The sequence below is a fragment of the Echiichthys vipera genome (genome assembly GCF_963691815.1).
Source record: "Echiichthys vipera genome assembly, chromosome: 16".
NCBI classification, from domain to species: domain Eukaryota; kingdom Metazoa; phylum Chordata; class Actinopteri; order Perciformes; family Trachinidae; genus Echiichthys; species Echiichthys vipera.
Genome location: NC_139841.1, coordinates 28,610,804 through 28,637,387, shown reverse-complemented (window position 1 = coordinate 28,637,387; position 26,584 = coordinate 28,610,804). Strand labels below are relative to the sequence as shown.

The window sequence follows — 26,584 nt, the reverse complement described above, 5'->3', positions numbered from 1 at the left end:
CAGGACGGGTTTCACTACCACAGAAGAAGAACACATGTGGAACCAGACGCTGAATATTCATCTTCACGGCTTTAACGACGCTTTGATCTCAGTTTTATTTATTTTTAATCTCTTCCTCTGAACTGGAGCTGCAGCACGGACGAACTCTGCCACGTTATTCATTAATATCCTGAATAAAACATGAAAAAAGCGTCTTCACATCAGATCACACACGGATGAAAGACGCAGACGCTGACGCAGACGCTGACGCAGACGCTGACGCAGACGCTGTGAGAACAGACGGGATAAGAACAAAGACGAAACATACGGACGTAACAGAGGATTAAGGAGCGCACGGAGGGACCAAAACTCTGTATTTCTAACATTAAAGTGATGCATTTATGAGCAAAAACACTTTTATTAATACTTAATTTTACTGTCAAATGTATTAAATGTATGTCTTGTTATAAAGTGCAGATAAGTGCTGATAAATATATTATAAATTATGATGATTAGACGTCAGCACGAGCCTCCGTACCCTCGCATCGCTAAAACAAGGAACTACGACTGTGACTCTACAGCAGGAGGGGGAGGGGGGGGGGGCACTTCCTGTCCTGCATGTTTTAGTTCCTCTCTGCTCCAACACACCTGAGTCTGACACACCTGAGTCTGACACACCTGAGTCCAACACACCTGAGTCTAACACACCTGAGTCTGACACACCTGAGTCTAACACACCTGAGTCTGACACACCTGAGTCTAACACACCAGAGTCTGACACACCTGAGTCTGACACACCTGAGTCTAACACACCTGAGTCTAACACACCTGAGTCTGACACACCTGAGTCTAACACACCTGAGTCTGACACACCTGAGTCTAACACACCTGAGTCTAACACACACCTGAGTCTGACACACCTGAGTCTGACACACCTGAGTCTGACACACCTGAGTCTAACACACCTGAGTCTGACACACACCTGAGTCTGACACACACCTGAGTCTAACACACCTGAGTCTAACACACCTGAGTCTGACACAATTGAGTCTAACACACCTGAGTCTGATGCTCTGCTCGTTATCAAGCAGCTGAAGCTCGTCACAGTTTGATTATTGTTGGACTCAGGTGTGTCAGACTCAGGTGTGTCAGACTCAGGTGTGTTAGACTCAGGTGTGTTAGACTCAGGTGTGTGTTAGACTCAGGTGTGTCAGACTCAGGTGTGTGTCAGACTCAGGTGTGTGTTAGACTCAGGTGTGTCAGACTCAGGTGTGTTAGACTCAGGTGTGTCAGTCTCAGGTGTGTTAGACTCAGGTGTGTGTCAGACTCAGGTGTGTTAGACTCAGGTGTGTCAGACTCAGGTGTGTCAGACTCAGGTGTGTCAGACTCAGGTGTGTTAGACTCAGGTGTGTTAGACTCAGGTGTGTCAGACTCAGGTGTGTCAGTCTCAGGTGTGTTAGACTCAGGTGTGTCAGTCTCAGGTGTGTTAGACTCAGGTGTGTCAGACTCAGGTGTGTTAGACTCAGGTGTGTTAGACTCAGGTGTGTCAGACTCAGGTGTGTGTTAGACTCAGGTGTGTCAGACTCAGGTGTGTTAGACTCAGGTGTGTCAGACTCAGGTGTGTCAGACTCAGGTGTGTGTTAGACTCAGGTGTGTCAGACTCAGGTGTGTTAGACTCGGGTGTGTTAGACTCGGGTGTGTCAGACTCGGGTGTGTCAGACTCGGGTGTGTCAGACTCAGGTGTGTGTTAGACTCAGGTGTGTCAGACTCAGGTGTGTGTCAGACTCGGGTGTGTCAGACTCAGGTGTGTCAGACTCAGGTGTGTTAGAGCAGAGAGAAACCTGAAACATGCAGGACAGTGGCTCTGCAGGAGCAGGACTGCCCACCCCCGCTCTACAGGAACGAGAGGCGCTATAAAGGCTCAACCTGTGCGACTCACTTTGTTCACATACGGCCTCCAGTGATACGTCCTAACCTCCCTCTGCTGCAGGAAACACACACACACACACACACACACACACACACACACTCCTCATTAAACTCTGCTGACCCGTGGAACCCGTCCTCCAGAGCCGGCGCTGCTCGTTGGATTTGTGGAGGTTAATAAAGAAGCTCTAATGAAAGAGGAGGTGTGATGAGCCGCACACGTACCGTGGAGTCCCGCCGCTCCTCCACGGGGCTGTTCTTAGGAGTCAGGGTGACGGACAGCTCCAGGGAGCCCAGGTCCTGATCCGGGTGCTGAGGGTCCTTCAGGACCAGAGTCACAGGGATCGTCCTGGAACACAGAGAGGACGGGTGAGGGTACTGCACCACCGACTCCACCACCTCCACCTGAACAGCAGGGCTGCAGCACCTGCTACCGTTTTCTATATGGTCCTTTGATTTTAGGACATTTTGCATCTTTTTGTGGTGGTTTTGCATCTATTTTTAGTGATTTTGCATCTTTTTGTGGTTGTTTTGCATCTATTTTTAGTCATTTTGCATCTTTTTGTGGTGGTTTTGCATCTGTTTTTGGTCATTTTGCATCTTTTTGTGCTGGTTTTGCATCTATTTTTAGTGATTTTGCATCTTTTTGTGGTGGTTTTGCATCTATTTTTAGTCATTTAGCATCTTTTTGTGGTGGTTTTGCATCTATTTTTAGCCATTTTGCATCTTTTTGTGGTGGATTTGCATCTATTTTTAGTCATTTTGCATCTTTTTGTGGTGGTTTTGCATCTATTTTTAGTCATTTAGCATCTTTTTGTGGTGGATTTGCATCTATTTTTAGTCATTTTGCATCTTTTTGTGCTGGTTTTGCATCTATTTTTAGTCATTTTGCATCTTTTTGTGCTGGTTTTGCATCTATTTTTAGTCATTTTGCATCTTTTTGGAAATGTAAACCTATTAAAAAAGGAAACTCGTCTGTGTCTCTGTGAGGGTTCAAGGTTCAGATTCACCTGAACTGATGTGCGTTCACTCTGCAGGGGGTCGTTAGTGTGAACAGCTGACGTGTTGCTATGGTTACACGTCCTGCAGACTCATCGCTCTGCTCCCCAGGCTCCTCGTGTTCTGCTTTGTTTGTGTCACACACAAATGTAATCATTAGTCAGCGTGCGTAGTTGGTAGAGACGGGCACGAGTCGTTAATCCCAAGATCGAGGGATCGCAGCAGCTCCTCGAGCGCCGATCAAGAACTCGTTTTTCCAGATCTGTTTTTAGAAGTGAACGCATCTTCCTGCAGGAATAATGCTGCACAGGAATCAGCCTACGAACACCTGATGCTTCTTCTCATCAAAACACTCACAGTTCCCCTTTAAAGGATTGATTTTTCACAACCACGACTTCAGAACATTGTTTCCTCACAAAGACGTGATGAAACTCTCGCTCCTCTGAAACAGAGGAGGCAGGGATCAGACGCAACGCTCAGGGTTTTCTTCCAAACTCAAAGGTGTTTGTGCCGTGGGTCAAACGCAGAAGCTCGAGGTGCTGTTCAATCGACTCGATCACTCACGCCCATCCCCAGTAGTTAGCGTAGCTCAGCAAAGTCATGTGAGACCAGGTAATGTACACACACACACACACAGTATAATTGGGCCTTCTCCCAGGTGGATGCACCTGTAAAGCCTCTAATGGGCCTGGGCATTGGTGCAGATCCCGGGGGATGCATCTATTTTTAATCATTTTGCATCTTTTTGTGGTGGTTTTGCATCTATTTTTAGTCATTTTGCATCTTTTTGTGGTGGTTTTGCATCTATTTTTAATCATTTTGCATCTTTTTGTGGTGGTTTTGCATCAATTTTTAGTCATTTTGCATCTTTTTGTGGTGGTTTTGCATCTATTTTTAGTCATTTTGCATCTTTTTGTGGTGGTTTTGCATCTATTTTTAGTCATTTTGCATCTTTTTGTGGGGATTTTGCATCTATTTTTAGTCATTTTGCATCTTTTTGTGGTGGTTTTGCATCTATTGTGAGTCACTTTGCATCTTTTAGAGGTGGTTTTGCATCTATTTTTAGTCATTTAGCATCTTTTTGTGGTGGTTTTGCATCTATTTTTAGTCATTTAGCATCTTTTTGTGGTGGTTTTGCATCTATTTTACACAGGCTCAAACTGTTAACGCCTTGAACTGGTTTATTAAAGTCCACCCAAAAGCAGGGAATTAAGAGTTTGAGTGTATATGTATGTTTCTGAGGTGTCCAGACTTGATGTTTGTCCCCAACGTTGAAAGGAAATCTGGACCCTGAAGGCATCGTGATCAGATCTGGAGCAGCGTCTCTGCTCCTTCTTGTATCAGCGTCTCATCCTTTCGCTCTCTACTCAAAGCTCATGATTACAGGTGAGGGCTGGGACGTAGGTGACGTACCTCTGCTGCTCCAGAGACTCCAGGTAGAGGTACGCCGAGCCCATGAAGTCGTCTTGAAGGCCAAAGTCGTAGTCAAACACCTGCAGAGGAGCAACAACCCATTAACGTCGACAGACAGCTCCACAGTGGCATTGTGGGTTTCACCGTCACAAAGGTAAACCCCAAAAGTTTCACTTCCTGTTTTCAGCAAAGACACGGGACACACTGCGTCTGTTTACGACAGAGATGCTGGATATCCAGTCGCTTCTTCATGTCGTTTTAGCCACTTTGCATATTTTGTTACGCAGGACACGGATCAACTGAGCCAAACGTGAGCGCGCCCTTAGAAGTTTCCAGTCCCAGAGTGAAGCAGAAACCCTGATCTCAGCGCTCTGATAAAGAGTCAAACACTCCATCTTCTCAGTAATGCAGCAGATTTACTAAGTTACAGGTCGGGTTTAGTAGAAAGAGCGGTTCTGGTCACTCTCCCTCTTCCTGCCTCCTCGGGGCTGTTAAAGTTCAGTTGCTCCACTGTTGAGAAATGCTCTGTGATGTGGTGTAACGTTCTAAAACCAGACGACTTGAGCCTTGCAGCGTGCAGCTCTGCAGCGTTCTGGAACCTGTCAGTTCACACCCGTGAGATGAGAGGAGGTGGTTTATCGTCTCCAGAGCAACGCTTCTCCGTACTTCCGTTCTAAACTCCGACTTTTCAGGCTTTTTTCCGTAGCTGGATTTAATTTGTAGCGTTAGAAAATATTAACGAGGACGGAGACGAGAAGAAACTTTCTACAGCTTAACAGTGAAAATACCGTTTTGCTGCTTTGTTCTGGATTACGCAGCTCGCTCTCCTGATTCATTGTATCCCTCTCTCTCTCTCTCTCTCTCTCTCTAACATCCATTTAAACCAGCTGACAGTTTGTAAGGGAGCACTCTCTCTGTCCATTTTTACCAGTGTGAGTACAAGCGTTCTGCGCCCGGGCACGGCGCGCTCGCCGGCCGTAGCCCGGCTGAGGGAGGTGGACTTTTGTAAAGCACGGGTGCAAATGTGCGGGCACGAGCGTGAGTACTGACGGCTGTCTCGATGTTAGTTTATATGCGTCTGTTCTCCACGACGGACACTTAGAAAGATGCCGCCGAATGGTTCGCGGTGGTTTGATGCAGAGGAGTGTTTACTGCAGATTTGATCAGAAGAAAAGACAAAATTAAATCTCCAAGGGGCGATGACGTGTAATCAAGAGACATTGAAGCCGCGGTTCGGATCAAACGGGTCTGGGCCGCAGAGGAAGAGGGAGCGGGGGACAGAACCCTAAAGCACGGGGCAGCGTACGAATGCACAGTGTGAGTGCGCCCTTAGAGAATCGCTGCTGGAGACTTGGCGAGTCTCAGGAGACGACATCAGCCGGTTTGAGTCCAGAGGAGACGGGTCAGTTCACACCGCTGCACCTTCCACCTGCGACCTTGTAGCAGTGAAGCAGCTGAGAGAGTTTCCCGTCTCGGTTCAGACTCTGAAGCCTCCGTGTTATCATTTCATTAACTTTCAGAAGTTCAAACACAACTGAAGCTCTTTCTTCTCCGTTTGAGTCCCGGTGTCGGGAGTTCGTACCCGGTGGCGGACAGCGAAAGCGACGCCGGTGGAGTCATCATTCTGCAGCCTCTACACGGTGAAATCAACTCCATCGTGATTGTGTTGAGTGAGTCTTTACCTTCACGTACAGAGGGTCACTCAGACAGTCTACGATGAGCGTGGTCTTCTCCTCCCACACCGGGTTCAGGTTCTTGTGGATGGTTTTGCTTCTGAACACCTCTTTCCCGGCGAGCTTGAACTTCACGTAAGGATCACTGCTGCCTGCAAACACAAACAGTCACACAGTCACATCACGACCACAACAACAGAGAAGCAGGAGACGGGCGTGACTCTACCTCCTCTGTCTCTGACCGCCAGGTTGTGTCCTCTCTTCAGCTCGATCTCCAGCTTGTACATCCCTGAGGCGGGGAGGGCGACCCCCGAGGAGCCCGGAGCAGCCATTCCCTGTCAGGACACATTAAACGCATTCATCACAGACCGCACCATCACCCCCCGCGGACGCCACGCGCTCAGAATAAACTCACCGACGTCAAAGGGAGGAATATAAGCGGCGGGTGCAGCGGAGCGTCCACTCCCTGGGTTGTTTCTGCACACTAACGCTGACTGAAGTGTCTAACTCAGCTCACTAACTCGTCCCGGGGGTGACCACTAACAGGAAATTACACCAGAGTGGCTTCCTCCCGTCCAATCAGAGCGATGCTGAGCTGATCTTTTTTTCCACTCTTGTACAACGCTCACTTCCACCGCAGCGCCGTTATCTTCACCATCTGAGCCGTGATGCAACAGACGATGAACGCCTCACTTTACAAACATCTGGAAGGTGGTTTTGTGATTTTGCAACAGGTCGAAGCTTTAACGACACAAAGATGCATTTACAGAATCATCTCTTATTTATGACTCAACCCTCTGCAGACACAAATACACAAAGACCAAAGTCCCCGAGGCTGCGCACAGAGCTGCTGCTGAAGTGACTGGTGATGCAAAACAACCAAAAAGAGACACACAACTACAAAGAGACACAAAACAACCACAAAGACACACAAAACGACCACAAAGAGACACAAAACAACTACAAAGAGACACAAAACAACCACAAAGAGACACACAACAACCACAAAGAGACACAAAACAACTACAAAGAGACACAAAACAACTACAAAGAGACACAAATGAATCGCAAAGAGACACAAAACAGCTACAAAGAGACACAAAACAACCACAAAGAGACACACAAAAACTACAAAGACACACAAAACAACCACAGAGACACAAAACAACAACAAAGAGACACAAAACAACAACAAAGAGACACAAAACAACTACAAACAGACACGAAACAGCTACAAAGAGACAAATAATGAAAATGTACAAATGTGTTTTTGTTCAGATTCGTCTGTTTCTTTAAAATAAACCCAGAGAAAATCTCTGTTTCGTTCCATTTATTCTATTTTCTTGTTCTTCTTGTTCTCTAATTTTAATATAATTAATAATATAATAATAATCTCCAGTGTGTGTTTACTTCAGTGAGGTTTGAGTGCAGTACTTTTACTTTAACCCGTACCAGCGTCACTGCCGTCTCCTGAAACACCCTCAGATCCGTCACACACATTATGAAACACACACTCTCTGTTTCCTGAGACTGAACGTATAAAAAGTTTGTGCCAAGTTTCTGCTCGAGGCGGAAACTTCAAAAACTTCAAAAACAGAGCAATAAAACAAGAGAGAGCCGCCCGAGGAAGAGGAGACGGCGTTATGTGACATGTGGGGTAAGTCCCGTTCAGACAGGAGCAGGTTAAATAAGCAGCTAACGCCAGAGCACCAGGTGTTCCAGGTCGACTTTACACAACACACGTGTGACGCTCTGCTCATCATCCACCAGCCATTACACAGTTTATATATGTTTATGTATGTATGTATGTACATGTTTATGATGTTTTAGGCCGGACACGTGAAAGAGAAATGTTGTTTGTAAACACAGAAACAAAGAAAATAGTGTGTTTTCACTGTAACACTCATTACTCAGCTGTTTAATCAGATGAAGAAGAAGAATTCCTTTATTTGTCGAAAAGACACAAAACAACAACAAAGAGACACAAAACAACCACAAAGAGACACAAAACAACCACAAAGAGACGCAAAACGACCACAAAGAGACACAAAACAACCACAAAGAGACACAAAACAACCACAAAGAGACACAAAACAACTACAAAGAGACACAAAACAACCACAAAGAGACACAAAATAACTACAAAGAGACACAAAACGACTACAAAGAGACACAAAACAACCACAAGGAGACACAAAACAACTACAAAGAGACACAAAACAACCACAAAGAGACGCAAAACAACCACAAAGAGACACAAAACTACAAAGAGACACAAAACAACAACAAAGAGACACAAAACAACTACAAAGAGACACAAAACAACAACAAAGAGACACAAAACAACAACAAAGAGACACAAAACAACTACAAAGAGACACAAAACAACTACAAAGAGACAAAACAACTACAAAGAGACACAAAACAACAACAAAGAGACACAAAACAACAACAAAGAGACACAAAACAACAACAAAGAGACACAAAACAACTACAAAGAGACACAAATCAACAACAAAGAGACACAAAACAACAACAAAGAGACACAAAACAACTACAAAGAGAAACAAAACAACGACAAAGAGACACAAAACAACAACAAAGAGACACAAAACAACTACAAAGAGACACAAAACAACAACAAAGAGACACAAAACAACAACAAAGAGACACAAAACAACTACAAAGAGACAAAACAACTACAAAGAGACACAAAACAACAACAAAGAGACACAAAACAACGACAAAGAGACACAAAACAACTACAAAGAGAAACAAAACAACAACAAAGAGACACAAAACAACTACAAAGAGACACAAAACAACAACAAAGAGACACAAAACAACAACAAAGAGACACAAAACAACAACAAAGAGACACAAAACAACAACAAAGAGACACAAAACAACTACAAAGAGACACAAATCAACAACAAAGAGACACAAAACAACAACAAAGAGACACAAAACAACTACAAAGAGAAACAAAACAACGACAAAGAGACACAAAACAACAACAAAGAGACACAAAACAACTACAAAGAGACACAAAACAACAACAAAGAGACACAAAACAACAACAAAGAGACACAAAACAACTACAAAGAGACAAAACAACTACAAAGAGACACAAAACAACAACAAAGAGACACAAAACAACGACAAAGAGACACAAAACAACTACAAAGAGAAACAAAACAACAACAAAGAGACACAAAACAACTACAAAGAGACACAAAACAACAACAAAGAGACACAAAACAACAACAAAGAGACACAAAACAACGACAAAGAGACACAAAACAACTACAAAGAGAAACAAAACAACAACAAAGAGACACAAAACAACTACAAAGAGACACAAAACAACTACAAAGAGACACAAAACAACCACAAAGAGACACAAAACAACAACAAAGAGACACAAAACAACTACAAAGAGAAACAAAACAACCACAAAGAGACACAAAACAACTACATAGAGACACAAAACAACTACAAAGACACAAAACAACCACAAAGAGACACCAAACAACTACAAAGACACAAATCAACCACAAAGAGACACAAATCAACAACAAGGAGATGAACTGGCACCTCTCCAGCCACCAGTCCACGCTCCATTCATGGTCCACACAGGGACTCCAACCAGCGACCTCCCGGTTCCCAGCCAAGTCACCAATGGACTGAGCTACTGCCGCCCCAAAACTCTAGTTCCCTGACCGGGAGTCGAACCCGGGCCACGGCGGTGAGCGCCGAATCCTAACCACTAGACCACCAGGGAGAATACATGCACACAACAACAACAACTCACTTCCAGGTTTAAGGGTTTCATTCCTGCAGCTCTCAGTTTCTCACATTTGGTTTAAGATTTATCTCATCTCATCTTCAGCCTCTGATCCTGGATCAGGTCTCAGGGGCAGCAGCTCCAGCAGGGACCCCAAACTTCCCTTTCCCGGGCCACATTAACCAGCTCTAACTGGGGGATCCTGAGGCGTTCCCAGGCCAGTGTGGAGATCTAATCTCTCCACCTGGTCCTGGGTCTTCCCCGAGGCCTCCTCCCAGCTGGACGTGCCTGGAACACCTCCCTAGGGAGGCGCCCAGGGTTCATCCAGACCAGATGATCCTGAACCACCTCACCTGGCTCCTTTCAACGCAAAAATGACCTTTAGTTAAAGATAAAAGTCCTCGATTATTGCCACAAAAGGGCAATTTTTCCTTTTTAGAGTAGAAAACAGAAGAAGCATCAATAATATGGAAAAATATGAAGAATATAAACGCAGGGAAATATTAAATATGAGATTAACAGGAACAGAATATACAATATTTATAAATTAATGAACATGGCACAGAGGAAATAAGTAGTATTGGAAGTTTATTTAGAGACACGTTGTCCTGTAACCGCACATCTTCAGTCTGGTTTAGTCCCTATCGTACGAGGCGTGCAGCGTATGCGACGCTGGATGCAGCATGGTTATTTTCCTGAGCACTCTGGGCGCTTTGAATTGAAGAACAATGGCGTCGTCACGGGCGCTTCTGTTCAGGAAACCACCACAACAAAGACGGAGAAGCTGCCGAGTGTTGTGCTTTGGTCACCGTTAGCTTGAGTTAGCTTGTTGTTGTTAGCTTGTAGTTAGCTATAGACCTTTTCAAAGTTGGAAACATAGACATTCTCCAAGTGTCCAAGTTTGATTCCTGTTCTGGATGTGAATAACATCAGCTGACAGGAAGTTTAAAGCTCTACAGGCACAGTGGGAGTTTGTTTTTATTCGGGCACATAAAGCATGACCTGCACTTTTGAAACCTTAGTGTGTGTCATCGTGTTTTCTTTCACCGTCTGTTGTCTGAGTCTGTACGGGGGGGGGAGGTCGGAGCCCCTGCCCCTCAGTAGGTCTCCGTACGGCCCTGCACCACACACTGACACCTGCTCTGTGAGAAACAGTCGCTGAGAAACAAAGGGATGAGCTGTGATGAGGTGACGAGGTGTGTAGGCTTGTCCTTTTAAAGGTGTCTTTGGTGCTTTTACTGTTAAATTATTTCTGCTGTTTCAGGGATTGTACTGTAGATTTCGTTGTTCTGGTACAACGACAATAAAGACAATAAAGACAATTCAATTCTAACAGTAGTGTTGAGTCAGCACTGGAGCCCTCATCCATCAGTGCTGTTGTAAAAACAAAGACTACAGAGACGCTGTTTTTAATCCAACGGCTCTGTTTGGGTTTAAGAATCAGAATCAACTTCACTGCAGCATTTAAGAAGATCACACACCAGGAGTTTTGACCTGCAGGTTTTGTGCATCGCCGTTATAAATATACACATAAATATACACATCATTTAGCAAGAACGGCCTGCAAACAACATTTGCAGCTGCTGTAAAAACCCTGAACACAACCTGCTCGGCTGCAAACAGCCGTGAAACAGCACGAAAGAACCCAACGTGTCGTGGTTTCAGGAGGTGGTGTAACTAATTCTTCACAGTGTCTCCATCCGCCCAGACGTGACTCTGAACGTTCTCACAGTACAGATCAAATAACAAGATAAAGCGGATGTGAATTGGTGCACTTTAGAGGCGTGTTCCTCACTTCAGACAGGGCGGCTCAGTCCAGTTTTTATCCTGAGGGAGACTAATCGACCTGCCATGGGTGATGGATGTTGATTTACCTCTTAACGCAAAGCATTCAAGTGCATTTCACAGAGAACTGTTCCTTTAGGACCTGTTCGCAGGTGAAAACGACTTATATTTGATCAGATGTGCCTTTCTTTTAGACGGCGACGGCGTTTTTGGGGCTTAAAAACCCAAAAACGTTACGTGTTTGCGTAACACCCGTGTGCAGAGTTCAGGTCAACAACAACAAACACGTGGGACTGTTTCCATCAGTGGGACGTTCAAGTGTCCTGGGTGGAGCCGAGGTGGTGGGAGGCTGCAGACCGTGCTGCAGATCCCCGTCACACTGTACGGCGTCCTGCTTCTCCGCTGTTAGGGAGAGAAGGAGAAGGACGTTTCCCAGCATGCACCAGCTCTGGGTGCTGTTGTGTGGCAGCGCTTCACAGCTCCACCTACACACCTGACGTGCACACTACATCCAATTTACACACTTTTGCGTCACCGTGTGCACGCAGATTTCCCCCAAAGACGCTCGTCTACACACAGAATAGAAAGTGAGAACGCAACGCCACTTTTGCATTTCCTTTCTAGATCGTCGCCGTCTAAACGGGACTTTACTTCAAGAGGACTTTATAAAGGTGTCAGGCTCCTGCACTTGTTATTAGAAAGTTAAACAGAGGAAATGTGTAACAGTCACAGTTTTTATGTGGCTGTAATGTTATCCCTTATTCTTTGGACAGTAGCTGAGGTGGATTTTACGGCTTCATTGAGTCTAAACTTAACCCGAACAGCCACAAACCCAGTCCGAGGATGAGTTAACGGGACGGGGGTGAGCCGACCGCCCGAGTGAACAAGCTGCTTAGAGAGGATTAACTCTCTAGTGTCAGCAAATCAGGACGCAACGCACCAAACTGAGAATAGCACACAATCCCATCAGCTGCACTGGTGCACACTTATTTTAGGACTGTGTATTTGTGTCACACACACATACACATACACACACACACACACACACACACCAATATATTTCACAATATAACAGCTATAGAATAATGGCACCACCTACGTTTTGATTGGTTCCCTTTTTTTTTTTAGGGTCTCCTGGTTTCTAGGGTACCATCTCCTGTTTTTTTAAGGGAACAATCTTCTGTTTCTATGGTAAAATCTCCTGTTTTTTTAGGGTACCATCTCCTGTTACCAGGGTACCATCTCCTGTTTTTTAGGGTACCATCTCCTGTTTTTTAGGGTACACTCTTGCGTTTGTTAGGGTACCATCTCCTGATTTTTAAAAAGGTACAATATCCTGTTTTTTTAGGGTACCATCTCCTGTTTTTTAGGGTACCATCTCCTGTTTTTTAGGGTACACTCTTCTGTATGATAGGGTGCAATCTCCTATTTTTAAGGGTACCACCACCTGTTTTTTAGGGTACCATCTCCTGTTTTTTTAGGGTACACTCTTCTGTTTGTTAGGGCACCATCTCCTGTTTCTAGGGTACAATCTACTGTTTCTAGGGTACAATCTTCTGTTTTTTAAGGTACCATCTCCTGTTTCTAGGGTACCACCTCCTGTTTTTTTAGGGTACCATCTCCTGTTTCTAGGGTACCACCTCCTGTTTTTTTAGGGTACCATCTCCTGTTTCTAGGGTACCATTTCCTGGTTTTAAGGGTGCCCATCTCCTGTTTTTTTAGGGTACACTCTTCTGTTTGTTAGGGCACCATCTCCTGTTTCTAGGGTACAATCTACTGTTTCTAGGGTACAATCTTCTGTTTCTAGGGTGCAATCTCCTATTTTTAAGGGTACCACCACCTGTTTTTTAGGTTACTGTCTCCTGTTTTTTTAGGGTACCGTCTCCTGTTTTTAAGAGTACAATCTCCTGTTTTTAAGAGTACAATCTCCTGTTTTTAGGGTAAAAATGTCTATTCTCCATTATAGATCAAGTCTACATTTCCCATAATGCAACTGAATAACAGCTTACGTCAGCTTTCTTTATTTCATAGATGGAACTAATCATATTAATCATACCAGAGCCCAAAGGGACGTCTTCTAATGACTTGTTTTCTCCAACCAACAGTTCAAAACCTAAAATATTTCAGTTACCATCATATATGACAAAGAAAGAAAGGTTTGAAGAATTACACTTTGAAACAAAACAATGATTTTTTTTTTTTGGTGGACTCATGAATGAATCTGCTAATCTTGTCTCACAGCCTCACTGTGTTTATCATCTCATGACCGGTAACTTGATCCAGCACGCCGTCTGTGAGGAAGCACAAAGACGAGTGAAGATTAGAGACGCCGGCGAGGAAGGCTGGAAATAAAGTCAATAAAACCACTAAAGAAGATGGACACGTGGGACTTACATGCATCATCTTCATGTCAACAGCAGAGTCCTCTATGATGGTTAAACCTCAAGGGACCATTAACGTCAATACTGTTGCCAATACAGACCGCAGTGATCGATGCTGTAAATGAGGAAGCTCCCGACAGGCTCACTCCATTAGAGTTTTACAGAAACATATCCTTCAGCGCTTACTTCCTAGAGTATTTCCATTTTATGATTTTCTTTTCTACTGCGCATCATCTCACAGGGACATTTTGGAGGGGGGGGGGGGTGCTCTTGTCTGTGCCATGTAGACTACAGACTCTGTACTTCATTGAACAATTATTTATTAAACACTAAATAATACATAATAATAATGCAATCTAGTGGTGTAGTGGGACAGGTGTGTTCTGGGTAGTGTAAACTAAAGTGTAGTGTGGTAATCAGTATGAGTCTACGGTGTGAACGTGATGGAGTCCACACTCCAGCCGAGCGCTAGCAAAACAAAGTGCCTTTTATGCCCGTAAATCTGTCCCACTGTGAAGTAATAAAGCCCGAGTTCATCGCTGCAACCACCACCTCGCTGTTTAGTTCCTCGGCTCTGTTAACCCCGACCACTGGGCGCAAACTTCTGCGACAAGCCGAGTTATGAGGATGAGACTGGCTCGCTCCAAGCTACGGTTCGGAGCACGGAAGCTATAAAGGATGAGGACTCAGAGGTATATACAGGGTGTATATACATCTCCTGTTTTTTTAGGGGTACCATCTTCTGTTTCTAGGGTACCATCTCCTGGTTTCTAGGGTACCATCTCCTGTTTCTAGGGTACCATCTCCTGGTTTCTAGGGTACCATCTCCTGTTTCTAGGGTACCATCTCCTGTTTCTAGGGTACCATCTCCTGTTTCTAGGGTACCATCTCTTGTTTCTAGGGTACCATCTCCTGTTTCTAGGGTACAATCTCCTGTTTTTAAAGGGTACAATCTCCTGTTTCTAGGGTACCACCTCCTGTTTCTAGGGTACAATCTTCTGTTTCTAGCGTACCATCTCCTAAATACTGAGGTGGAACGTCATGTACAAAGTTTGAGAACCACTGGTCTACACTTTGAGACCTGCAACTGTGGCTGAATTGAGAGCAGCCATCGAACGTGAATGCACGCAAATACCAAAGGAATTGTTTGGTGATGTGATTCCATCGCTTGGCAGAACAGACGTCAGCACAGATCATTTTCTGCGCTCATGTTCTTCTTCACCTCCTCTACTTCACCGTGTTGTTGTGGCGTCTGTTCTACCAAATGATACGTCCCCTGAGAGTTACATCCAATCAGCGACCGGGCTTCTGTCAGGGGAGAAACACAGCCCTGCTCTCCCACAGGGGCAACAAACCGGCCGCACGAGAGACTCACGTGCACATTAGGAGCGTTTGGGCGAGATAGACCCGCCTCATTCCTGGTATTTGACCCCAATGGAAACGCACCTTATACTGCGAGCTTGTGAATTTCCCTTCTTTTAAGACTGAAGACCTTTTCTGTTTGATGTCTTATTACACTGTATTCTGTAGCTTTTATTTGTGTCTTTGATACCTTTCTTACACGATATTTATTCTCTTTTATGACCATTTTAATTGCTTTAAATGTCCTTTTAATTTATGATGAAGCACTTTGAATGATCTTGTTGCTGAAATGTGCCAAATAATTAATCTTGCCCTGCCCTATCATTATCTTATAAGCTATGATTATACATCAGATTATATTTGGTTATGTTTTGTATTATTAATCTGAATCTGCAAAGTTATCAGGTAAATGTGCAGTAAAAAGTACAATATTTATCTCTGAATTGTAGTGGAGAAGGATAACGGAGCAAATACTTAAAGGTAAATTATCTTAATGCAAACTCCACCTGGTTACTTTGGTTACTTTCACTACAAAAGTTGAACTTTAAGAGCAAGAAGTCAGATTTAACCTCATAAATATCACACGACACATCTCCAGAGCGGCGTGCACATCGTCCAGACAGGGATCAAACAGGGCGCGATGATGCTCACCGACAGCAGCCGTCCACATGTGGAGGCGAGGGAGAAGGAGTCATCCCAGGAGCCGCAGCGGAGGAACCCTCGGATCGCTAGACGGGACTCTGCCAGCGGCGTCTCGCTTATGAGGAGATCCAGGGTCGAGGAGGTCGCAGGGGGAGATGAACGCAAACACGGTGAGGTGGACGGAGACGGAAGGGAGCGGGGGTTTGTTCTAAAACAGAGCGACCAGAACTTGAAGATAGCTCCGAGGTGAGTCCATGATGGAAACAACGAACTGCTCCAAAGGAAACGGTCTGCAGGGCAGTCGGTGTTACAGCAGAATGAAAGAAGGAGGTGAGGAGGAGGAGGAGGAGGGATGAAGAGGAGGAACCCTGCTGATTGGCTCGACTGTAATCCTTCTCCAGTGGGGTAAGCCTGAGTGACGGGCTGGAGCGACGGGTCAGGTGAGCGGACGCGGACACGTCTACTCAGGTCACAGGCGCGGTTAAGGTCTGACCTTAAAGTCGGGCTGGGCCGATAATGACCTTTATCACGATGCAGCGTGAAATAACCACATGGTCATGGACAAGTCACGCACTGTAACTCATCTGAAATCTACGTATTCATTACTGCAGAGATTACGTACGGGGCAAAGACAGAAATCACGTGACGTGTCATAAACGCGCTAAAATCCACATAGGGAGGAGGACGGGTCCAAAACCACAGGACTCTGACCTGGAGGACCGGGGATCAAGTCCTGGAAGAACTGAGAGAAACTTAACTTAAATTTAACTGTCACTTAACCGTCACCTTTAGTGACTAAACTTAACCGTCACCTTTAGAGACTAAACTTAACCGTCTCCTTTAGAGACTAAACTTAACCGTCTCCTTTAGTGACTAAACTTACCCGTCTCCTTTAGAGACTAAACTTAACCGTCACCTTTAAAGACTAAACTTACCCGTCTCCTTTAGTGACTAAACTTAACCGTCTCCTTTAGAGTCTAAACTTAACCGTCTCCTTTAGAGACTAAACTTAACCGTCTCCTTTAGAGACTAAACTTACCCGTCACCTTTAAAGACTAAACTTAACCGTCTCCTTTAGAGTCTAAACTTAACCGTCTCCTTTAGAGACTAAACTTAACCGTCACCTTTAAAGACTAAACTTAACCGTCTCCTTTAGAGTCTAAACTTAACCGTCTCCTTTAGAGACTAAACTTAACCCTCACCTTTAGAGACTAAACTTAACCGTCACCTTTAGAGACTAAACTTAACCGTCTCCTTTAGTGTCTAAACTTAACCGTCTCCTTTAGAGACTAAACTTAACCGTCACCTTTAGAGACTAAACTTAACCGTCTCCTTTAGAGACTAAACCTAACCGTCTCCTTTAGAGTCTAAACTTAACCGTCTCCTTTAGTGACTAAACTTAACCGTCACCTTTAGACTAAACTTAACCGTCACCTTTAGAGACTAAACTTAACCGTCTCCTTTAGAGACTAAACTTAACCGTCTCCTTTAGAGAATAAACTTAACCGTCTCCTTTAGAGACTAAACTTAACCGTCTCCTTTAGAGACTAAACTTAACCGTCTCCTTTAGTGACTAAACTTAACCGTCTCCTTTAGTGACTAAACTTAACCGTCTCCTTTAGAGACTAAACTTAACCGTCTCCTTTAGTGACTAAACTTAACCGTCTCCTTTAGTGACTAAACTTAACCGTCTCCTTTAGTGTCTAAACTTAACCGTCTCCTTTAGAGACTAAATTTAACCGTCTCCTTTAGTGTCTAAACTTAACCGTCTCCTTTAGAGACTAAACTTAACCGTCTCCTTTAGAGACTAAACTTAACCGTCTCCTTTAGTGACTAAACTTAACCGTCTCCTTTAGAGACTAAACTTAACCGTCTCCTTTAGTGTCTAAACTTAACCGTCTCCTTTAGTGACTAAACTTAACCGTCTCCTTTAGTGACTAAACTTAACCGTCTCCTTTAAAGACTAAACTTAACCGTCTCCTTTAGAGACTAAACTTAACCGTCTCCTTTAGAGACTAAACTTAACCGTCTCCTTTAGTGACTAAACTTAACCGTCTCCTTTAGTGTCTAAACTTAACCGTCTCCTTTAGAGACTAAACTTAACCGTCACCTTTAGACTAAACTTAACCGTCTCCTTTAGAGACTAAACTTAACCGTCTCCTTTAGTCGTCTAAACTTAACCGTCACCTTTAGAGACTAAACTTAACCGTCTCCTTTAGTGTCTAAACTTAACCGTCTCCTTTAGTGTCTAAACTTAACCGTCTCCTTTAGTCGTCTTAACTTAACCGTCTCCTTTAAAGACTAAACTTAACCGTCTCCTTTAGAGACTAAACTTAACCGTCTCCTTTAGAGACTAAACTTAACCGTCTCCTTTAGTGACTAAACTTAACCGTCTCCTTTAGTGTCTAAACTTAACCGTCTCCTTTAGAGACTAAACTTAACCGTCACCTTTAGACTAAACTTAACCGTCTCCTTTAGAGACTAAACTTAACCGTCTCCTTTAGTCGTCTAAACTTAACCGTCACCTTTAGAGACTAAACTTAACCGTCTCCTTTAGTGTCTAAACTTAACCGTCTCCTTTAGTCGTCTTAACTTAACGGTCTTGTCTCAATAATGATGAATATAACATGAGCTCAAAGACTAAAACACACAAAGAAAGACACACGCACTGTTTTCCCTTAGTCAGGAAACTCAATATGTGACTGATCACAGAGCATCCCTATCAATAAAGTGTGTGTGTGTGTGTGTGTGTGTGTGTGTGTGTGTGTGTGTGTGTGTGTGTGTTCAGTCCCGGTGCAGAGGGAGGGGGGTGCATGAGTCACAGAGCTCATAATGGGACCGAGGGAAACAACAACGGCTCCAGACCCGGAGTGATTCTACCTCATGTCTCCACCAACCTGCAGAGACAACAACATGAGATGCAGCGTCTGTTCTGCACACGAGGGCTCCACAGAGGGCATCTGCATTTATTAAGCTGATCCTTCTCTCACAACACTTTCCCCTCGACGTGACGGCCATTTCCTATCTCTGCATCCACCTCCCAACTCTGTTCTCCCTCCAGGAAATCACTTTGCAGCCCCTCCCGTCCTAAATGTTTTCACAGAAAAGTGGTGCCATGACGTTTATTTTACACTGATTTAATTGGGCAAAGAAAAATCGGCCGAAGAAAATCTGCGTCGACTGAAATCGTACTGATTCTTCAACCGATCGATCGGACGTTTGCCCGCGGGGAAGCGAGAGGCTGGAGGAGCGAGAAGCTAGCAATGCAACATTTAGGGCACAATCACACTGTCCTTCCACACCGCGCCAAAACAGGTTTTTCGGGTAGAGCCTAGTGCGTTTGACCAGTGTGAGTGCAACCGTACTGCGTCTAGGAGCGGCACGCTTGCCGTCCACGTACCGTTTGGGAGAGGTGGGCTTTAGTAAAGCACGTTTGCACGTGTACGAGCACGAGCGTGCGCACGTGTACGAGCACGAGGCCTACGGCGGTTCTGAGGTCATTTCCTGTGCGCCTGTTGGGACGTAGAAAAAAGAAGGAGGGACCATGCGCGGACATTTCAAACAATGGCGGTGAAAGGTTCACGTTGGTGTGATGCGGAGGTGGAGTGTTTACTGCAGATTTGGTCGATGAAAAGATTCAAAAACAGTCGACAAGACGCACAAAAACTCAGAGGTCTACGGAAAGATCTGGAAACAAAGCCACGCATCGCCATGACGTCATCAATGCGTGTGACGTGTTACGGCGTGATGACGTATAGGCAGCAAGAAGCATTCTCCGAGGCCCAGGTAGTGTGAGGACAAACGGGCCTGGAGGGGGGGACAAGGACCCTAAAGCACGGGGCACGGCACGGAGGCACAGTGGGAGGGCGCCCTGAGAGACTCTTCACAGCTTCTTAGAACTGGATTTAGAAACAGAGCCTAGAGAGAAGTTTAGCTCCTTATTCAGAGCATCAGGGAAAAGGGACAGATATCTGGTATATATACGTGTGTGTATGGTTTATACCCAGTTCCAAAAGGTACAGTTTTCAGGCTCCGATGACGCCGGGCCCTGAGTTGTTTTTACGTTCTGTGGGAAAATCCCATTAAACACGATCTCAGCAGAGTAGTTTTTACTTTCACACACGTCTGAGTGGGACTTTCAGATCCTGCAGCTCTGGTTCTGCTGCACACTCATCAGCAACAATCACTTTTAATTGTTTCCAGACGTAAACAAGCTCCTCCGTTTCCTCTGCACACGGCACCGAGGCACTGCAGCCGATCAGCAACAGTCAGGAATCAAACGTGATGTTGAATACATCTTTAACGGGTCTATTTTTAGAGTTAGCAGAGAGAACGGGGACACGATGTTACTGGCCTCGTTGTTTCCATCTTTCTACAGAGTTTAAAGTTCACTTTCCGTCCTCACAGGTGTGCAGAACCTTTAACGTCTGATTAAACACAGTTTGCATCGTTTAGCTGGTTTATTTTATTTACTTTACTTTCTCTGTGTCTGCAGGGCAACACACACACACAGCACTCCGACGAATCTGCTCATGGTTTAATGCGTCCTCTGCCGTCACATGTGGGTTCTTTATTAATCAACTCTCTTTAATTCATCTATTTTTAGTCATTTTGCATCTTTTTGTGGTGGTTTTGCATCTATTTTTAGTCATTTTGCATCTTTTTGTGGTGGTTTTGCATCTATTTTTAGTCATTTTGCATCTTTTTGTGGTGTTTTGCATCTATTTTTAGTCATTTTGCATCTTTTTGTGGTGGTTTTGCATCTATTTTTAGTCATTTTGCATCTTTTGTGGTGGTTTTGCATCTATTTGTAGACATTTTGCATCTTTTTGTGGTGGTTTGCATCTATTTTTAGTCATTTTGTATCTTTTTGTGCTGGTTTTGCATCTAGCTGCATGTTTAGTGATTATAAAACATTGCATAAACAGTAATGTTGATGCATTTTCACTTTTAATTAAATGTGCATGTAGTGTCCCTGTTCCTGCTGTCACTCTGCACCCAAACTTACCTTTATATGAATAATCAAAATATAAATGAAGACAGGTGAGTGCAGATATCTCTAATATTAAAGCACCGTATCTGACATGCAGGAGCTCACCGGGGGTTCCTCCCTGCTCTCCAGCTGGGTTCCTGCGGCAGACGCGGCGGCCGCTGCGGCTACCGCTTCGCCGCTGCCGCCCGGAGGCTCGGCCAGCCTCTCCAAGCACGCAGACCCCAGAGAGGAGCTCTTGTGGTGGGACTGCACCAGGTGAGCCACCGTGGGCTTGTTCGGGCTGGCGGACTTGTAGGGCGAGGATGACAGCTTCTCTCCCCGGCCGCTCCCGGAGCCGCTCCCGGCCGCTGCGCCGCGGAGCTTCGCCGCCTCCTCCCCCTGAGCGGAGAAGAGCAGGTCGGGCTGAGAGGAGGACATCACCCGGTCCAGAGCGACGGTCTCCTTCCGCTTCATCTTCCTGAACATCCACCCGCCCCGCTCCTTCTTGTCCTCGGGGTCTCTGGAGCCCAGCTTCGGGCTGAGCAGCAGCGGCTTCGCTTTGGCTTGAAACTGCCTCCACATCGTGTTTTGCTGGGCCGGGCAGCGCTCACCCTCCTCCCCGTCGCCCCTCTCCATTTCCCGCCTCTTGCTCGTGGCTCCAACGGTCGCTCACACCGATGGACGGTCCCCCGGTGCTCCGAGGAACGTACCGCAACCGGTGTCGACCCGGTTCCGCTGCATGACACCGGGGGAAACACACGAAAACACCGACACACACACGAGCTAATCCCGGTCGTCCAGCCCCCTTTTTCCCGCCCCCTCCTTCTCACCGGGGGAACGTCCACCAGGAGGCCGGGGGACGCAGCAGTGGTCCCGCCTTCACCTGCTCCGGGGGCCCGCAGAGACCTCCGCGGCCCCGCCCCCGCGATCCAAAATGGCGTCCGCTCAAAATCCATAAATTCTGGATTTTTTTTAGTTTTTTAATGTTTTTGCTTTTTTTGGTTTGAATTACAACAAATCAAAACTTTAGAGACCAAAATATGATTAATTATTAAATTATTAAGTTAAATAATTCACTATTTTTAAACAAAAACTACATTTTAAGGTATTTTGGATCTTATCACACTTGATCCAAAATGGCGTCCGCTCAAAATCCAAATTTTAGAATATTTTTAGTTTTTTAATGTTTCTGCTTTTTTTTTGGTTTGAATTACAACAAATCAGAGCTTTAGAGACCAAAACATGATTCATTTTTAAATTATTAAATTAAATAATTAATTATTTTAAAAGAAAAACTACATTTTAAGGTAATTTTGGATCATATCACACTTAAAAAATATGTAAATAAATCTGTGTGATCAGATTTGAATGTTTAAAAAGCTGTTGAATTTCTAGCACTGAATATTTCTGCATTAAAAATATGAATTTGAATGTTTTGACTCTGAATTTAACTCTTTATTTTTATGATGTTCATAAATTAAAGGTTAAAAAATGAAAGGCTAAAAAAAATCAACATGTTTTCCAGTTTAATACGTTATATTTAGTCAGGATTTGACTTTGTATCCAACGTTTTTAAGGTCTGTTTATAAAGTGTTAATGTGCTCCGTCCTGTTTGGTGATATTGTTCATTTGTGATAAAATGATGGCATTTATGTAGCACTTTAATTTAAATAAAATTATTACTAACACGTCTGAAATTTGCCAAATTAAATTCGATTCCATTCACTTCTTTTTAAACTTATTACATTATTTACATCTCATTCTGCTAGTATATATATTAATATACAGGGGCGTACACAGACTTTTTGAAGGGCAGGGGCGAAAAAGAGGACACTTTAGCACACGTTTATGCTCCTAGAGGACACTTTAACACACGTTTATGCTCCTAGAGGACACTTTAGCACACGTTTATGCTCCTAGAGGAGACTTTAGCACACGTTTAGGCTCCTAGAGGACACTTTAGCACACGTCTATGCTCCTAGAGGACACTTTAACACACGTTTATGCTCCTAGAGGACACTTTAGCACACGTTTATGCTCCTAGAGGACACTTTAGCACACGTTTAGGCTCCTAGAGGACACTTTAACACACGTTTATGCTCCTAGAGGACACTTTAGCACACGTTTAGGCTCCTAGAGGACACTTTAACACACGTTTATGCTCCTAGAGGACACTTTAGCACACGTTTAGGCTCCTAGAGGACACTTTAACACACGTTTATGCTCCTAGAGGACACTTTAACACACATTTATGCTCCTAGAGGACACTTTAGCACACATTTATGCTCCTAGAGGACACTTTAGCACATGTTTATGTTCCTAGAGGACACTTTAACACACGTTTATGCTCCTAGAGGACACTTTAACACACGTTTATGCTCCTAGAGGACACTTTAGCACACGTTTTGGCTCCTAGAGGACACTTTAGCACATGTTTATGTTCCTAGAGGACACTTTAACACACGTTTATGCTCCTAGAGGACACTTTAACACACGTTTATGCTCCTAGAGGACACTTTAGCACACGTTTTGGCTCCTAGAGGACACTTTAACACACGTTTATGCTCCTAGAGGACACTTTAGCACACGTTTAGGCTCCTAGAGGACACTTTAACACACGTTTATGCTCCTAGAGGACACTTTAACACACATTTATGCTCCTAGAGGACACTTTAGCACACATTTATGCTCCTAGAGGACACTTTAGCACATGTTTATGTTCCTAGAGGACACTTTAACACACGTTTATGCTCCTAGAGGACACATTAGCACACGTTTATGCTCCTAGAGGACACTTTAGCACACGTTTATGCTCCTACACTTTAGCACACGTTTATGCTCCTAGAGGACAATTTAACACACGTCTATGCTCCTAGAGGACACTTTAGCACACGTTTATGCTCCTAGAGGACACTTTAACACACGTTTATGCTCCTAGAGGACACTTTAGCACACGTTTAGGCTCCTAGAGGACACTTTAGCACACGTTTTGGCTCCTAGAGGACACTTTAGCACACGTTTATGCTCCTAGAGGACACTTTAACACACGTTTATGCTCCTAGAGGACACTTTAGCACACGTTTATGCTCCTAGAGGACAATTTAACACACGTTTAGGCTCCTAGAGGACACTTTAGCACACGTTTATGCTCCTAGAGGACACTTTAGCACACGTTTATGCTCCTAGAGGACAATTTAACACACGTTTAGGCTCCTAGAGGACACTTTAGCACACGTTTATGCTCCTAGAGGACACAAGCTGCTGATTCAGTGGTCAGGCCTTCGACTGAAGTGTATTTGTGTGTGAATTTCAGACAAAATCTGTTCAAACATCTTTATTCATGTTATTTAAACAAACAATAAACAATGTTAAAAGTCAATAAATGCAAATATGAACTCACTGACACAAAGAAACAGACATTTTTAGATGAAAACAAAGATTTTTATTTCAGTTTTTACTTCCTGCTCCTCGTCCTCGTTTTACTGCAAATCACTCTGTAACAGTTATTATGACTGTTATTACGTAAACTGTTGGGATTAAGTATGTAAGTGAACACTGAGCAGGACACGTCTGTAGCATGAGCTGTGGTAAAGTGAGCGACATAGACACACACTAAATACATGGATGTGTGACCACTGTGTGTGTGTGTGTGTGTGTGTGTGTGTGTGTGTGTGTGTGTGTGTTCCTCCTTTCCTCATGATTGTTGCTCTGCTGTGTTTCAGTGCGTTCGTGGTTAAAGGTTTCATGTGCGGGTCGTCATGCGTGAGTACAGACACTTCCCCTCCTCTCAGTCAGAGGGAGCGTGCGCGTGAGCACGCACACACTGAGCTGAGGCTGCATTCTCCTCATTAGTGCGTCTTCTGTGAACTCTGCTGTGAACTAAAGGTGCGATCTACCTCTCCTGTCTAACTACGCTCACTTGGCTGATGACTGCATTCAGAAAGAGCAGAGTTTATTAATGAGGTGGGGTCAAACTACATCTCCCAGCATGCTTTTCATCTACTGTTCCTGCTGCCACCGCCAGAAATACATAAAACAGATCAGGATCACGTCATAAAGTGAGAAGTTTATAGTTTTAATAATCGATTTTCAAGTTAATCAATGTAGTTTTAGTCATTTTGCATCTTTTTGTGGTGGTTTTGCATCAATTTTTAATCATTTTGCATCTTTTTGTGGTGGTTTTGCATCAATTTTTAATCATTTTGCATCTTTTTGTGGTGGTTTTGCATCAATTTTTAATCATTTTGCATCTTTTTGTGGTGGTTTTGCATCTATTTTTAGTCATTTTGCATCTTTTTGTGGTGGTTTTGCATCTATTTTTAGTCATTTTGCATCTTTTTGTGGTGGTTTTGATTCAAATTCTAGTAATTTTGTATCTTTTTGTGTTGGTTTTGCATCTATTTTTAGACTTTATATGTTTTAATGTCCTCGTTTTGATTCTTTTTGTGGTCATTTTGAATAATATTGCATGTCTTTGTGGTCATTTTTTGGTTTCTATTTGCTAATTTGTGTCTATTTTCAGTCATTCAGCATCTCTGCGTGGTGATTTTGCATCCCTACGGTAATTTTTATGTCTCTGTCTGTCTAATTTTAATCATTCATCATCTCTTTGTCATCATCCTTTTGTGTTTGTTGTTCAGTAATTCATGCATCATTGTCAGAACAAGAGAAGTTTGTCTCAACAATGTGAAAACTGTCAAAACATCTCATAACAACGTGAAACTGATCTGTTTCTCATGCAGTGGCGGCTCGACGGTGAAACACTGACTCTAATCAACTAAAGCGTTCTTCATCTCCTCTGCTGAAGTGTGGGGGGTTTTAAGAAAAGGTGTAAGAAGGTCACAGGTCCTGCTCGTGCATCTGCTGCTGCATCTTCTGAAGCATCTGCTGCATCCTCCTCAGCTGCACGACGACCAGCAGAGAGAGAGAGAGAGAGAGAGAGAGAGAGAGAGAGAGAGAGAGGGGGCTTACATAATGACACATATATGGGTCGCCTTACTTCACACCACACGTGCTTGTGAAACACCTGCTGCGCTGCATTATTCACTCACTTCGTCGTCTTTCCTCCTGATGAGTTGCTCCGTCTCCACGTCCGGAGCCGACAGCGGCAGGAGCGGGATGGGGCTCTCCACCCGCGTCTCTGCGCTCATCTTACTGTGAGAGAAGAGTTCAGCTGTGTCGTGGGCGTCATATCTGAATGTATTGGTGTATTTTAATAGGAGCGACTGCATCAGATGACGGGACACAGCGCACTCCCACTGTGCCTCCGTACCGTGCCCCAGCACGTCTCACGGCTAAAGTCTGGTTCCTTTGACCAGTGTGAGTGCAACCGTACCACGTCTAGGAGCGGCACGCTTGCCGTCCACGGCCCGTTTGGGAGAGGTGGGCTTTAGTAAAGCACGTTTGCACGTGTACGAGCACGAGCGTGCGCACGTGTACGAGCACGAGGCCTACGGCGGTTCTGAGGTCATTTCCTGTGCGCCTGTTGGGACGTAGAAAAAAGAAGGAGGGACCATGCGCGGACATTTCAAACAATGGCGGTGAAAGGTTCACGTTGGTGTGATGCGGAGGTGGAGTGTTTACTGCAGATTTGGTCGATTAAAAGATTCAAAAACAGTCGACAAGACGCACAAAAACTCAGAGGTCTACGGAAAGATCTGGAAAC

The 26,584-nt window shown here is 44.4% G+C and overlaps 2 protein-coding genes across 3 annotated transcripts in view; both read right to left on the bottom strand.

Moving 5' to 3' along the window:
- mctp1b (multiple C2 domains, transmembrane 1b) overlaps positions 1–21,555 on the bottom strand; it is a gene marked incomplete at its 5' end in the record, with an annotated part of 37,614 nt that extends 16,059 nt beyond the window's left edge. For both annotated transcript variants that reach the window (XM_083930238.1, XM_083930239.1), the window contains 5 exons: positions 2,131–2,254; positions 4,318–4,397; positions 6,000–6,142; positions 6,217–6,325; positions 21,046–21,555. In XM_083930238.1, coding sequence (XP_083786364.1) covers positions 2,131–2,254; positions 4,318–4,397; positions 6,000–6,142; positions 6,217–6,325; positions 21,046–21,555 — 966 coding nt within the window. The remainder of the gene's footprint in view (positions 1–2,130; positions 2,255–4,317; positions 4,398–5,999; positions 6,143–6,216; positions 6,326–21,045) is intronic.
- Positions 1–26,584, bottom strand: part of acads (acyl-CoA dehydrogenase short chain) — a 358,028-nt gene that overhangs the window by 277,281 nt on the left and 54,163 nt on the right. The gene's annotated exons all lie outside the window — the stretch shown is intronic.